The sequence below is a fragment of the Amia ocellicauda genome, chromosome 22 (genome assembly GCF_036373705.1).
Source record: "Amia ocellicauda isolate fAmiCal2 chromosome 22, fAmiCal2.hap1, whole genome shotgun sequence".
Taxonomy (NCBI): Eukaryota; Metazoa; Chordata; class Actinopteri; order Amiiformes; family Amiidae; genus Amia; species Amia ocellicauda.
The window spans coordinates 18,726,479-18,739,284 of NC_089871.1; the positions used below are offsets into that span (position 1 = coordinate 18,726,479).

Here is a 12,806-nt window from a genome sequence, read left to right on the forward strand (position 1 = left end):
GGTTATGCTAGCCATTTAAGAGGATGCTATTTATTCTAGGTTTAGGGATGAGACAGTGTCACTGTTTTTGAATCTGCTCGCTTATAATACACTATGAAACCGATGCAACAGCATAAAAGCCATCTAATGCTGCAGACAAGGCTGTGGCACAGCAAGATCAGTGATGAGGTGTACATTTGTGCTGATGTCATGCACATCCACCCTGGTTTGTGTTGAGATGGTGTATTCTTGGAGTAGGGTTTTTGATCCAAGATTTAATTTGTCATTTGAAATTACTGCACTTTTTATGATCTTTTAATGGTTTCTGGTGGCAGTGTTATTTATGATCTTAGAATCCTAGATATGTGTAACAATTGGTTGAAATTGAATGCAGAACTCTGGGCAGGCACCATTTAAACAAAGGCTAGTATATACTGCAGGAAAAAGTCCTTCATTTAGTGCTTATCCAGCTAGGTTCTAAATTGGCTGGAGGGAAACTAACAAAAGCAAATCCTCAGTGGCTATGTAGTCCCAGATGCTTGCAGACTATGTATGGAACAATGATTTACCAGCAGGAAACACTCTAAAGACTGGCTTATGTATGGATAAATAAAGCAATTGCTGCATTTTCTCTGGATCTGCTGTAAATAACCTGTATGACTGCATCTGTGAAGCTGCTTTTGTCTGTTTCGTAACAGATCAGATGCAATGCAACGGTCACTTTTATCTTAAGCACTGTGACCTGTGTGCCAACTCGCTACCGTTCACTTAAATGGCACATCCAGAGATGACAAAAGTTCTGTTAACTTGGCTTTGTGAAAGAGCCCAGATTGCAGAGCTGCAATTAGTTTTCTAGTGCCAAGTGACCAATACCCTCCCTTGTCTCTTCCCCCACCGCCAGGTGACCCTGATCCCAACCTTTGACTCCGTGATGATGCATGAGTGGTACCAGGAAACCCACGAGAGGCAGCGGGAGCTGGGAATCACCGTGCTGGGCAGCAACAGCACTGTGGCCATGCAGGATGAGACCTTCCCAGCATGCAAAGTGGAGTTCTGAGAGAGAGAGAGAGAGGGGGGAAGATGACATCTTGCATAACAGCACAGACCCTTTCACCCGCAGACACCCCCTCCCTCTCCACAGTCTGTGGCCAACACCCCCGAAACGTCGCCCCAGCCCTCTGCCACACACACTCCCAGGTGTCCCTCCTTCACCTGTTGGGGTCAGGACTCCCTTGCATGTGGCACTGTCTTGCTAGTGAAACACCCCGCTCCTCATCCTTCAGGGACACCTGTCTGAGCACTATATAATACAGCACTGAGCTCCTGCACCTCACCCCAGCAGCTTTAACCCTAAAGCAAGTCTAGATTTCCCTGCGATACCAAGTGATGCAATATAAAGAACCTTTTCAATCTAGAATCTGCGGAAGACCATACAAAAAGGCTCAAACTGATTTCCCCCCGAAGGTTGTGAACAAGAGTTCCTCGATTTCAGTGGCAGACGTCCCTGTTTCCAAATGTTATTTTATTTAAGGTTTTAAAAAAACTTTCAGCTGTCTTTTTGAAACAAAACCATGACGTGAGCAGTGTTTTTAGAGTCCAGAGGATTGGTGCGAGCGTGACATCGTTGTAACCGTACAGAGTGATTTTGGTAGCATGATGGAGCACTGTGGGGTCTACTGTCACCTGATTTAAATCTTTGAATGAGAAGGGTATTTAGCAGCCTGTTTGGCCAAATTGTAGCTTATTCCTTCTCCATTCAAACATCTATGACTGACAGAAGATCCCTACTGTGTTACAGAACTTCACATCCCAGTCCAAATCCAAATATAGCACATTGCAGTGCTATAAAATGGCCATGGGGCATTCTTTAGCAATGTCAATGGCTCCATGAGGGAACAAGCCCAGACAGGGAATAAATTATGGGAAGAATTGGGGGTTGCAGTTAGTCAAGTGCTGTGTGATGTCAGTGTCCCTCTCCCTCTCTCAGTCGGAGGGGAGGGTGGAATAAGATTAGTGCAGATACACCCCACTCCACTTCCCATTCCCAACATGTCCCATTCTGTATCAGAATGTGTCCAGCAGCTTTAGATTCTGGATTTCTGGCCAGGCCGGCTCACCTGTGGAGACCTTCTCCGTTGGAAGAGATTGTCCACCCGAGGACCGAATTGGTGGACAGAGATGGTTTAGTCACCCCAATAGTTTGTGGCATGACTTTTGACCCTGTGGAACGCGAGGTTATTCACAGCATTTTACACTTCTGCACAGTTTCCCCCAAACCTGGTGGAATTGTACCCCCTTCCCATTTTTTTGTACTGCACTACAAACGGGCATGCTCCACCCCCACCCCCCCCCCCCCAAATAAAAAAAAAAGTAAATACTCAAATGGCCTTGAGAAGGCACAGTTCTGGAGTAGTGTTAAACCAGCTAAACAGGAATCTCTGTACTCTTTCATCCCATCCCCCACGATACACTGGTGTTAAAGCGCTTGTAAAGGTGCTTTTTTTTTTTTTTTTTTCCTCCCCACATTAGAATGTGAGATGGTCGTTCACTTTGTGAACACCTGGTGGTTGCAGGCCTGGCTTTTGGTTCCAAGAACTGATGTGTATGCGGTAATTAGTTTAGGAGGTGGTTTGAGGACATTGAAAGATAGTAAAGGTTTTGGGTCAGCCTAGAAATTTGAGTCTGGAGGTTTGATGGTTTGTCTGTAGAAGCATGTCAAGAAGAAAATGAAATGGAAAGTGGAGGAAGCAAGTTCTTGATTTTGATGTTTATTTTACCTTGGAAAGATTTTGGACAGGTCCCTATTCACAAAGCTTACACCACTCTGCTGATTGTGGCATCACCTTTTTGGACAATGGTTTAAAAAAAGAAAATGGGATGCATACAGTTTAACAGATCAGAAACAACAGAAGGTAAACAAATGTACAAAGATATTAGAAGGGGGGGAAAAAAATATTTGGGTAATGGTTACAGCAGAGTGGCACCTTGTTTAAAAAAAAAAAAAAAAAAAAAAAAAATCCTAATATAACCGTTAATGACAGCATCGTACCAGTGTTTGCAGATTACTCTGTCTGGCTGTTTCAGTTCTGTGACAGCCGCGCCATACAATCGCCACCCTTCTGCAAGTGTCTCCATTCTTAGAAGGCTTCCCACACCATTGGACCTACAAATTAAAAAAAAAAAAAAAAAAAGTAAAACCACTTTTTAATGTCTGTACTGTAATGGGGACCACTAAGTGTCACTCTTGTCTTGGGGTAACAAATGCTGGTAAAAGGTTGCACATGCTTTTTTTTATTATTATTATTGAAGAGGAGAGGTGGCTGTAAACGGCAACAGAAGGACACATTTTATAGGACAGGGATTGTTTAAAATTTTTAAGCCTGGGTTGCATTAGTGCCTAAATTTGAATTTTACACAAATGTAACAAAAGTAGAAAAAAATATAAAAATGCAAGAAAAAAAAAAACCCGCAGCATTTATAAACTGTCACCTAGTCTGTCTGTCTGTGGTGTAATGCTGTAGGATATAGCGACTTGTTTTCCTGTGAAATATTGGTGCTTTTTAGCCTAACATACACTGCATGCACTGTCTTAGTTAGGATGTATGCAATACAGTGGGAGCAGGGGCTGCTAACACAGTTCACTGCACAGTTCAGTTCCAATGAAGAAAATTCTAATTCATGCTTTCAGCCCTGGTTTGTGTTTGGCACAATTAATGATGAAGGTTACAAAAGCACTTTTAGTTCTGTGACAACGTGAAATGCTTCCAACATAAGTTTTTTTTTTTTTTTTTTTTTTTTTTAATTTATTATTTCTCAAGTCAGAACTACTTGTTAATCTACAATCTGCTAAATGATTTTGGGTGTTAAATTCAACCAATTTCAAGAACAGCTCTCTTAGCTAGAACATTGAATTCCCACCTTGGTTGGGAATTAGCTGCCTGAATCAGTTCACAATTCAGACTTTAGTTTAGTCAGTTTTATAGTCTGAAAAATCTTATCCCAATATTGATATGAACAAGATCTGTTTTGTGGTTGTTGCTACAATTACATGGGGAAACTTTGTCCAAGGCCTTAAAAACAATACTAATTAAGAGGGCTGTTGATTTTATTTTCATTGGGAGACATCTGTTGTGTGAGTGTGTTGTTAATGGCAATGAGAAGCCAATCAGCATGGGACTTGATTTATGTGCACAACAGATCCAAGGCTGAAACCTTAAACAAGTTTTATTTAATTTTGTACTCAACATTGCAATGTTAAAAAGAAAAATGGAAACCAATTCCATTGCCCGGTTTATTTATTTCATGTTTGGTTTTATTTTCTCAATATGATTTTTTTTTTTTTTGTTTGTTTTTGATATTTTCTATTAATTTGTCATGTTTTTCTCTAAAGCTAATAGCCTCTAATTAACTCACCTTTTTAAATTAGTCCTAGGCTAAATAATAAATGGCATCCCTTACAAACCCTTGTAGAAGCCCATCTTAGGAAAGCAGTTTTCTTATCTGGTATAGTGACTTCACAATGTTTTGAAACATTTGCATATTCTGAGGTCTCATGAGAAATTTGCTTAAGTAATCAAATCCTGGAAGAAAGTGATTTGATCTTAAATACCTAAGTGTCATTTTGTCTGGGAACATTGTACCTGTTTTTTAATTGGTCTGTCTATATTGCACAGATTTAAACAGGTTATCAAGGAACTGTGTGTGGCAGGGGAGGAGAATCCTGTGAATTGAGTCATGTGCCACCCAATGGATACCTTGTGCAATTGCAACTTATTTTTGGTAGCCATGTAGAAGTGTTTAGGGAATTGAACTACAATAACCACGCTGACAATAAACAGGCTGCACCTTTCACAGTGCTCTCGCAGTGGATCCAAAAGAGATCGTTGGCCTTGTCTTGTAAGTTTTTAAATTACTTCAGCTGGTTAAAGCTACACCTTTAGCTTGATCTGGCATGTAAAAATAAAAAAATCCTCTTTACTGGCTAATGTATTACAGAATAGTTTCTAAATTCTCAAGCATTTCTCAGTCTGTTTGTAAAGGTTTTTCAACCAGGCTGTCCTGAGGTTTATCATATAAGGCTACTCAAGTCATAAGAACTGAAGCTAACCATTATTTGGCCTAGTTTGCTTCATTCTCTGTTGGCAGTTTCTATACAAGGAAGATTCTGCCTGGGAACATTTGAATAACCACTTTCTTCTCTAGCAGTCATTTGTTGTGTAAAGACCTAAGGTAGATCAGATGTAGGATCTTTTTAAAATTGCATCTCTGCCCCATTTTCGTGGTGAAGTTCTACATGGTGTCAAAAGCCTTTAGGAGGGAAAAGTCCTATGCTTTCTTTAGAAAAAATAATAACAATCACTATCCTTGTATTCTTTGAATGGGGGAGTAAGGGATTTGCCAACCAGAAATTCATATGCTCCGATTTAGCTCACACTTGCACCAAAAGCAGCTGAAACCGGGCAAAAATGAAGTAAAAATCTAAGGGAGGGTTGTCCAAAAGCAAAACCTTTTAATAGAAGTTTGTTTTAAATTCAGTTTTAGCATTTTTCCTCCCCAGATCAGTACTTGGCTAATTGGCATCTTTTTCCAGTCAGTAGCTTTTAGTGCAAGATTTCAGGGGAATGCTGCTGCAGTTTCTCTAGGCCAGCGGTTTGGCAGCGTTCTCTACCCACTGTTGCTCACAAAGTTGGATCAGCAACAATTACGGCTGGTGTTTACCTGATACTACAGTAAGTGTCTGTCTGTGTATGGGAAGGGGGGGGGGATTTGTGTACTCTAAATTGAAGGCTGATTTGGTATTGAACACTAATCCTTTTTGTTTTTCTTTTCAATAAATATGCTTCTTTTATAAATTGGTAAATGTGTTTTCTACCTTATTTGATGCAGGTACTTCTCATGTGTGCCAGTAAGGTTTTTGTTTTTTCCTTGGTTCTGAGTTTTTTTTTTTTTTTTTTTTTTTTTTTTTTTTAATCCATATTAAATATTGCTTGCATTTTACAAGAACAAAAGTAGTAACATTTTGGAACTCTCAAAAAAGCTAGTTTACACTGTTGTCTTTTTCTAGTAACAAAGGAAATTTTAAATTGGTCAGATCAGTGTTCTGTAATTATGCTTGCCTTTATTAAGTTTGTTTCCAGCTTGCAGTCAGGCAGTTTGGTTTCCATTGACTGTTACATAATTTTGTTCTCAACGAATTACACAATGTACAGTAAAGATTTTGATCTTGAACAAAATATATTAATCGAGATCCAATGTGTGATTTAAGTGTTCCCTTAATTGTTTTCAGTAGTGTAATTTGAGCATCACCTTCTCATACATTGATGTTTTGCCTTTTTAAAACCCATTTTAACCACTGGGGGGAAAAAAAAACTACAATCAATTTTTAGGTTTGTTCCATTATACAATAACATACACTGTTACTCAACATTACAAGGGTAATAATTCCTTAGAAAATGTATACAAATTATAGTTAACATTAGAGATGGAGGGGTCAGAAAGATATAAGACCCTGCAGTCCTAATGCTCACAGGCAGCTCATTTCACTGAGTGCAGTCCTGACAGGACAATGTCCTGGACTGAAAACGGAGAAGAGTGAGCAATAAGAAAATCCTGTATTCTGAGGATATTGCATTGAAAGAAATTGCAAGATTAAGGCAGGGAAGATGCATGATGAGTAGGAATTGGCAGGGCACAAATCAGATGGTGGAAAAGAAGGAGGGTTAGTGTGGTGGAGTTGAAGGGGAATGGAAAGTGAAAGATAAGCAGTTGATGCAGATTCATCCAGGATGAGGCTGGAAGGTAGTCGAAGTTGCAAGAGGAAATTAAATTGAAGGAGGAAAACACTGGGCCCTCATATTAACAGAAATTGTAAAAGGTTTCCACAAGGGGAGATCAAGGAACCTGAACTGTAGTACTTTATATATTTTAAAAATAATAATCTGAGCATGTGTTTGTGTACAGCAGGAAACTTTGAAGTCAATGTATTTTTAATGTTAAACAAATTGATAAATACACAGCTCGGTAGTCTCCATGCAGTAATCACACACCTAATAAAGAAGCCATCTGCTCAGGAGTGAGAGAAAGTAGGTGAAGTTCAATAGATGGGCACATCAAGAGGCCACTGCTCTCTTTGTACCATCCTCTTGCAATAGGTACAGTGAGGGGGGGAAAAAAGGATTTGATCCCCTGCTGATTTTGTACGTTTGCCCACTGAAAAAGAAATGATCAGTATAATTGTAATGGTAGGTGTTTTAACAGTGAGAGACAGAATAACAACAACAAAATCCAGAAAAACGCATTTCAAAAAATTTATAAATTGATTTGCATGTTAATGAGGGAAATAAGTATTTGATCCCCTATCAATCAGCAAGATTTCTGGCTCCCAGGTGTCTTTTATACAGGTAACGAGCTGAGATTAGGAGCACTCTCTTAAAGGGAGTGCTCCTAATCTCCGCTCGTTACCTGTATAAAAGACACCTGTCCACAGAAGCAATCAATCAATCAGATTCCAAACTCTCCACCATGGCCAAGACCAAAGAGCTGTCCAAGGATGTCAGGGACAAGATTGTAGACCTACACAAGGCTGGAATGGGATACAAGACCATCGCCAAGCAGCTTGGTGACAACAGTTGGTGCGATTATTCGCAAATGGAAGAAACGCAAAATAACTGTCAGTCTCCCTCGGTCTGGGGCTCCATGCAAGATCTCACCTCGTGGAGTTTCAATGATCATGAGAACGGTGAGGAATCAGCCCAGAACTACACGGGAGGATCTTGTTAGTGATCTCAAGGCAGCTGGAACCATAGTCCCCAAGAAAACAATTGGTAACGCACTACGCCGTGAAGGACTGAAATCCTGCAGCGCCCGCAAGGTCCCCCTGCTCAAGAAAGCACATGTACAGGCCCGTCTGAAGTTTGCCAACATCTAAATGATTCAGAGGAGAACTGGGTGAAAGTGTTGTGGTCAGATGAGACCAAAATCGAGCTCTTTGGCATCAACTCAACTCGCCGTGTTTGGAGGAGGAGGAGGAGGAGGAGGAATAACCCCAAGAACACCATCCCCACCGTCAAACATGGAGGTGGAAACATTATGCTTTGGGGGTGTTTTTCTGCTAAGGGGACCGGACAACTGCACCGCATCAAAGGGACGATGGCCGGGGCCATGTACTGTCAAATCTTGGGTGAGAACCTCCTTCCCTCAGCCAGGGCATTGAAAATGGGTCGTGGATGGGTATTCCAGCATGACAATGACCCAAAACACACAACCAAGGCAACAAAGGAGTGGCTCAAGAGAAGCACATTAAGGCCCTGAAGTGGCCTAGCCAGTCTCCAGACCTTAATCCCATAGAAAATCTGTGGAGGGAGCTGAAGGTTCGAGTTGCCAAACGTCAGCCTCGAAACCTTAATGACTTTGAGGGGATCTGCAAAGAGGAGTGGGACAAGATCCCTCCTGAGATGTGTGCAAACCTGGTGGCCAACTACAAGAAATATCTGACCTCTGTGATTGCCAACAAGGGTTTTGCCACCAAGTACTAAATCGAAGGGGTCAAATAATTATTTCCCTCATTAACATGCAAATCAATTTATAACTTTTTTGAAATGCGTTTTTCTGGATTTTTTTGTTCTGTCTCTCACTGTTAAAATAAACCTACCATTAAAATTATAGACTGATCATTTCTTTGTCCGTGGGCAAACGTACAAAATCAGCAGGGGATCAAATACTTTTTTTCCCCTCACTGTAAGTGTCTGGTTGCTGCGGAGAGCATTTTCTAATTGGGTAGGGAGCCTCAGGGATGCAGAGAGCAAGAGAGAGATGGTGAAAGGGTTGCTATGGCAACAGCCCAGACGAATGTTGGCTTTTTCATCTGCTGTCTGGTGGGGAATGAAAATCTGAGACAACAGGTAGAAGCGATGCTTTCTCATAGTGCACAGAAAAACAATCCACAGATTTCATATTTTTTGTTTTTGAATTCCTTCTAAGGTGGAAAAGAACCTAAAACATTTTATATTATCGTACAGTATGTGAAATGATTCGGCTAACAAGTAAAATAATGGTAAATCCCAGAAGCACTGCACACTTCTTAATTCACCATGTTTCCTGTTAGGTACATCTAGACGTCACTTTGACAATGAATGTTTATTCGCCTGGTGGTTTCCATCGGGACCTATACACTCACCTAAAGGATTATTAGGAACACCTGTTCAATTTCTCATTAATGCAATTATCTAACCAACCAATCACATGGCAGTTGCTTCAATGCATTTAGGGGTGTGGTCCTGGTCAAGACAATCTCCTGAACTCCAAACTGAATGTCTGAATGGGAAAGAAAGGTGATTTAAGCAATTTTGAGCGTGGCATGGTTGTTGGTGCCAGACGGGCCGGTCTGAGTATTTCACAATCTGCTCAGTTACTGGGATTTTCACGCACAACCATTTCTAGGGTTTACAAAGAATGGTGTGAAAAGGGAAAGACATCCAGTATGTGGCAGTCCTGTGGGCGAAAATGCCTTGTTGATGCTAGAGGTCAGAGGAGAATGGGCCGACTGATTCAAGCTGATAGAAGAGCAACTTTGACTGAAATAACCACTCGTTACAACCGAGGTATGCAGCAAAGCATTTGTGAAGCCACAACACGTACAACCTTGAGGCGGATGGGCTACAACAGCAGAAGACCCCACCGGGTACCACTCATCTCCACTACAAATAGGAAAAAGAGGCTACAATTTGCACAAGCTCACCAAAATTGGACAGTTGAAGACTGGAAAAATGTTGCCTGGTCTGATGAGTCTCGATTTCTGTTGAGACATTCAGATGGTAGAGTCAGAATTTGGCATAAACAGAATGAGAACATGGATCCATCATGCCTTGTTACCACTGTGCAGGCTGGTGGTGGTGGTGTAATGGTGTGGGGGATGTTTTCTTGGCACACTTTAGGCCCCTTTAGTGCCAATTGGGCATCGTTTAAATGCCACGGCCTACCTGAGCATTGTTTCTGACCATGTCCATCCCTTTATGACCACCATGTACTCATCCTCTGATGGCTACTTCCAGCAGGATAATGCACCATGTCACAAAGGTCAAATCATTTCAAATTGGTTTCTTGAACATGACAATGAGTTCACTGTACTAAACTGGCCCCCACAGTCACCAGATCTCAACCCAATAGAGCATCTTTGGGATGTGGTGGAACGGGAGCTTCGTGCCCTGGATGTGCATCCCACAAATCTCCATCAACTGCAAGATGCTATCCTATCAATATGGGCCAACATTTCTAAAGAATGCTTTCAGCACCTTGTTGAATCAATGCCACGTAGAATTAAGGCAGTTCTGAAGGCGAAAGGGGGTCAAACACAGTATTCGTATGGTGTTCCTAATAATCCTTTAGGTGAGTGTATATGCATGTGTGTTATATGAACCTGCATGGCTTTAAACATAGGAATATCTGGTATTGGGCATACTGACATTGTCTGCTTGGTAGATTAACTATGTATGTATTTTGTAGGCAATATTTAAGGAAATCTATTATCAATCAAAAAATATTTGTAAAGGGCTTCAGTTCTATAATCAAGGCAATGTTCATCTGATTTCAAGTTTTCAATATTTTTCATGTCTATCTATATATATTATTTCCAACTCTTCCATGAGTTTCAGGTATAGTAACTGGTCTATTGTGCTGCACCAGGCCTGGAGTGACAAATCAGTAAACTGCTTTTGTTTAAGATTTCAATTAGTTTTTTATACTCTTCTGCCCTCTAGTGTTTAACATCTGGTAAAGTAACCTATGTTTCTTGCTACTGGTATTGATAGAAGACAATACCTGAGATGTTTTTTTTTAACAATTTAGTTTACCCAATCGTTACTGGAAACAAAACTTCTGAAAACGCTAGCCTTTCCCATCAATATTAATATCTGGTTTATACAGTTGCGCACATCCAAGGGTAGTTTATAGCATCACTGTATCATTAGTGGACATGAATGCCAAGTACTTGTTAATACAGTTAATTTCTGGTTGCTATAATTAAAACAGGAAGTCAAGATATAAAACGAATTACGTTACCCGACAAAAATTTACATTAAAACGACTTAAAAATATATTTTTATTTTCCCATATTCATTAAAGTAAAACTTTCTAATCCCACCCTCAACCTTTGAAGGCGATGGTGGTTATTGTTATTTATTGATTAGCAGATGTCCATATCAATGGTGATTTACAGTTCACACAAAGCATATTAAAGCATTATAAAAGTACAATAATACAAACTACAGTTTAAACCTTTACAAAAGTTGAACAAATTACGAATAGTGAATTATTTCAGGTGACTGGTAGATTTGCAGTTCAGTTTTTAATTGATGTTGCTCTCTTCATGCGAGACCAGTATGGACACGCAGGAAGGGGTAAGGAGCGCAGAGACTGGGTATTGCTATGAGCAGTTGTTTGATAGCATATCATAGTCAAGCATAGTTAAATGAGATTAAGCCATTAGGCATGGAGGAAAGCAAACCAAAAACTCAATTTTAGAAAATAAATCTGAGGGTGCATAGGCTAATGGTTGACTCTCCTTGTACCAAGTTAAAAAGTCCCATAGACTTCCTTTATCTAGGTTCAACTTCACAGGATGTCGTCAACACTGAATGATGAGGGGTGAAGAGAGGTTGATCAATCCTAAGTAAGAACATCAGAAAGTTTACAAATAGAAGGATGCCATTCGACCCATCATGCTCATTTAGTGTCCATCGTGATCGAAGGATCCTATCCAGTTTATTTTTGAATGTTCCCAAACTGTTCCAGATTATGACAACTCTGTGTGAAGAAGTGTCTCCTGTTTTCTGTCTTGAATGCCTTGAAGCCCAATTTCCATTTGTGTCCCCTGGTGCATGTGTCCCTGCTGATCTGGAAAAGCTCTGGTTTGATGTGGTCGATGCCTTTCATGATTTTGAAGATTTGAATCAAGTCCCCACGTAGTCTCCTCTGTTCCAGGGTGAAAAGGTTCAGTTCCCTCAGTCTCTCAGTAGGACATTCCCTTCAGACCTGGAATAAGTCTGGTTGCTCTCCTCTGAACTGCCTCTAGAGCAGCGATATCTTTCTTGAAGTGTGGAGCCCAGAACTGTACACAGTATTCCAGATGAGTCTAACTAGTGCATTGTACAGTCTGAACATTAGGCCTATTCCAACAATTATTAAACTGAAAACAGATGTTGATTATATACAAATTAATATTGTAATGTAAGTATCAATATTCTCTAGGTCCCTCTCTGCAATTGTTGCACATTACATGACACTAGGCAATTTTCCACATGTAAAATCAGAACAGTGCATTTTGAGCCTCTAAGGCCCAGTTTACACATGGCATTAAGCAACCTGTATCTGGATGTTGTCCACATTCTAGCCTGATCAAAGATAAAAGACATACACGTTTCTTCAGTCCACTGTGCTTTCATGTGCAACAAGTGTGACCACCAAGCAGGCATACACAATCCGTCTCCACAGTTTTCTTCCTTCAAGAGAGTGTCTACTGTGGACTCAACCACAATTGTAAAATATCCTGTACGTTACAAACTGTAACATTTCTTGTGCACCCAGCACCATTGCTAATTTAAATGCTGCACGGGAATTGCACAATCCGATTGACATCCGGATGCAGGAGCTAAATTGAAATGGGCAGGTGTAGAGACACCGTAATTATGTTAATGCCAGCCAGGTGTGAACAGGGCCTATACTGCCAGATGTGCATTGCTGCCCTTTTAAACACAGTTGACAGGAGACAAGTTTTTAAGAAACTGGAAATAGTATCAATCAATCTTTATTTGTATAGCACCCTTCACAGGGTA

At 40.5% G+C, this 12,806-nt stretch overlaps 2 protein-coding genes across 2 annotated transcripts in view; both read left to right on the forward strand.

The window, feature by feature from the left end:
* Positions 1 to 5,839, forward strand: part of map1sa (microtubule-associated protein 1Sa) — a 59,798-nt gene extending 53,959 nt beyond the window's left edge. Inside the window, exon 7 of the mRNA XM_066696134.1 lies at positions 881 to 5,839. Within this exon, the coding sequence (XP_066552231.1) occupies positions 881 to 1,036 (156 nt within the window). The 3' untranslated portion in view covers positions 1,037 to 5,839. The remainder of the gene's footprint in view (positions 1 to 880) is intronic.
* Positions 1 to 12,806, forward strand: part of fcho1 (FCH and mu domain containing endocytic adaptor 1) — a 183,852-nt gene that overhangs the window by 79,675 nt on the left and 91,371 nt on the right. The window lies entirely within an intron of this gene.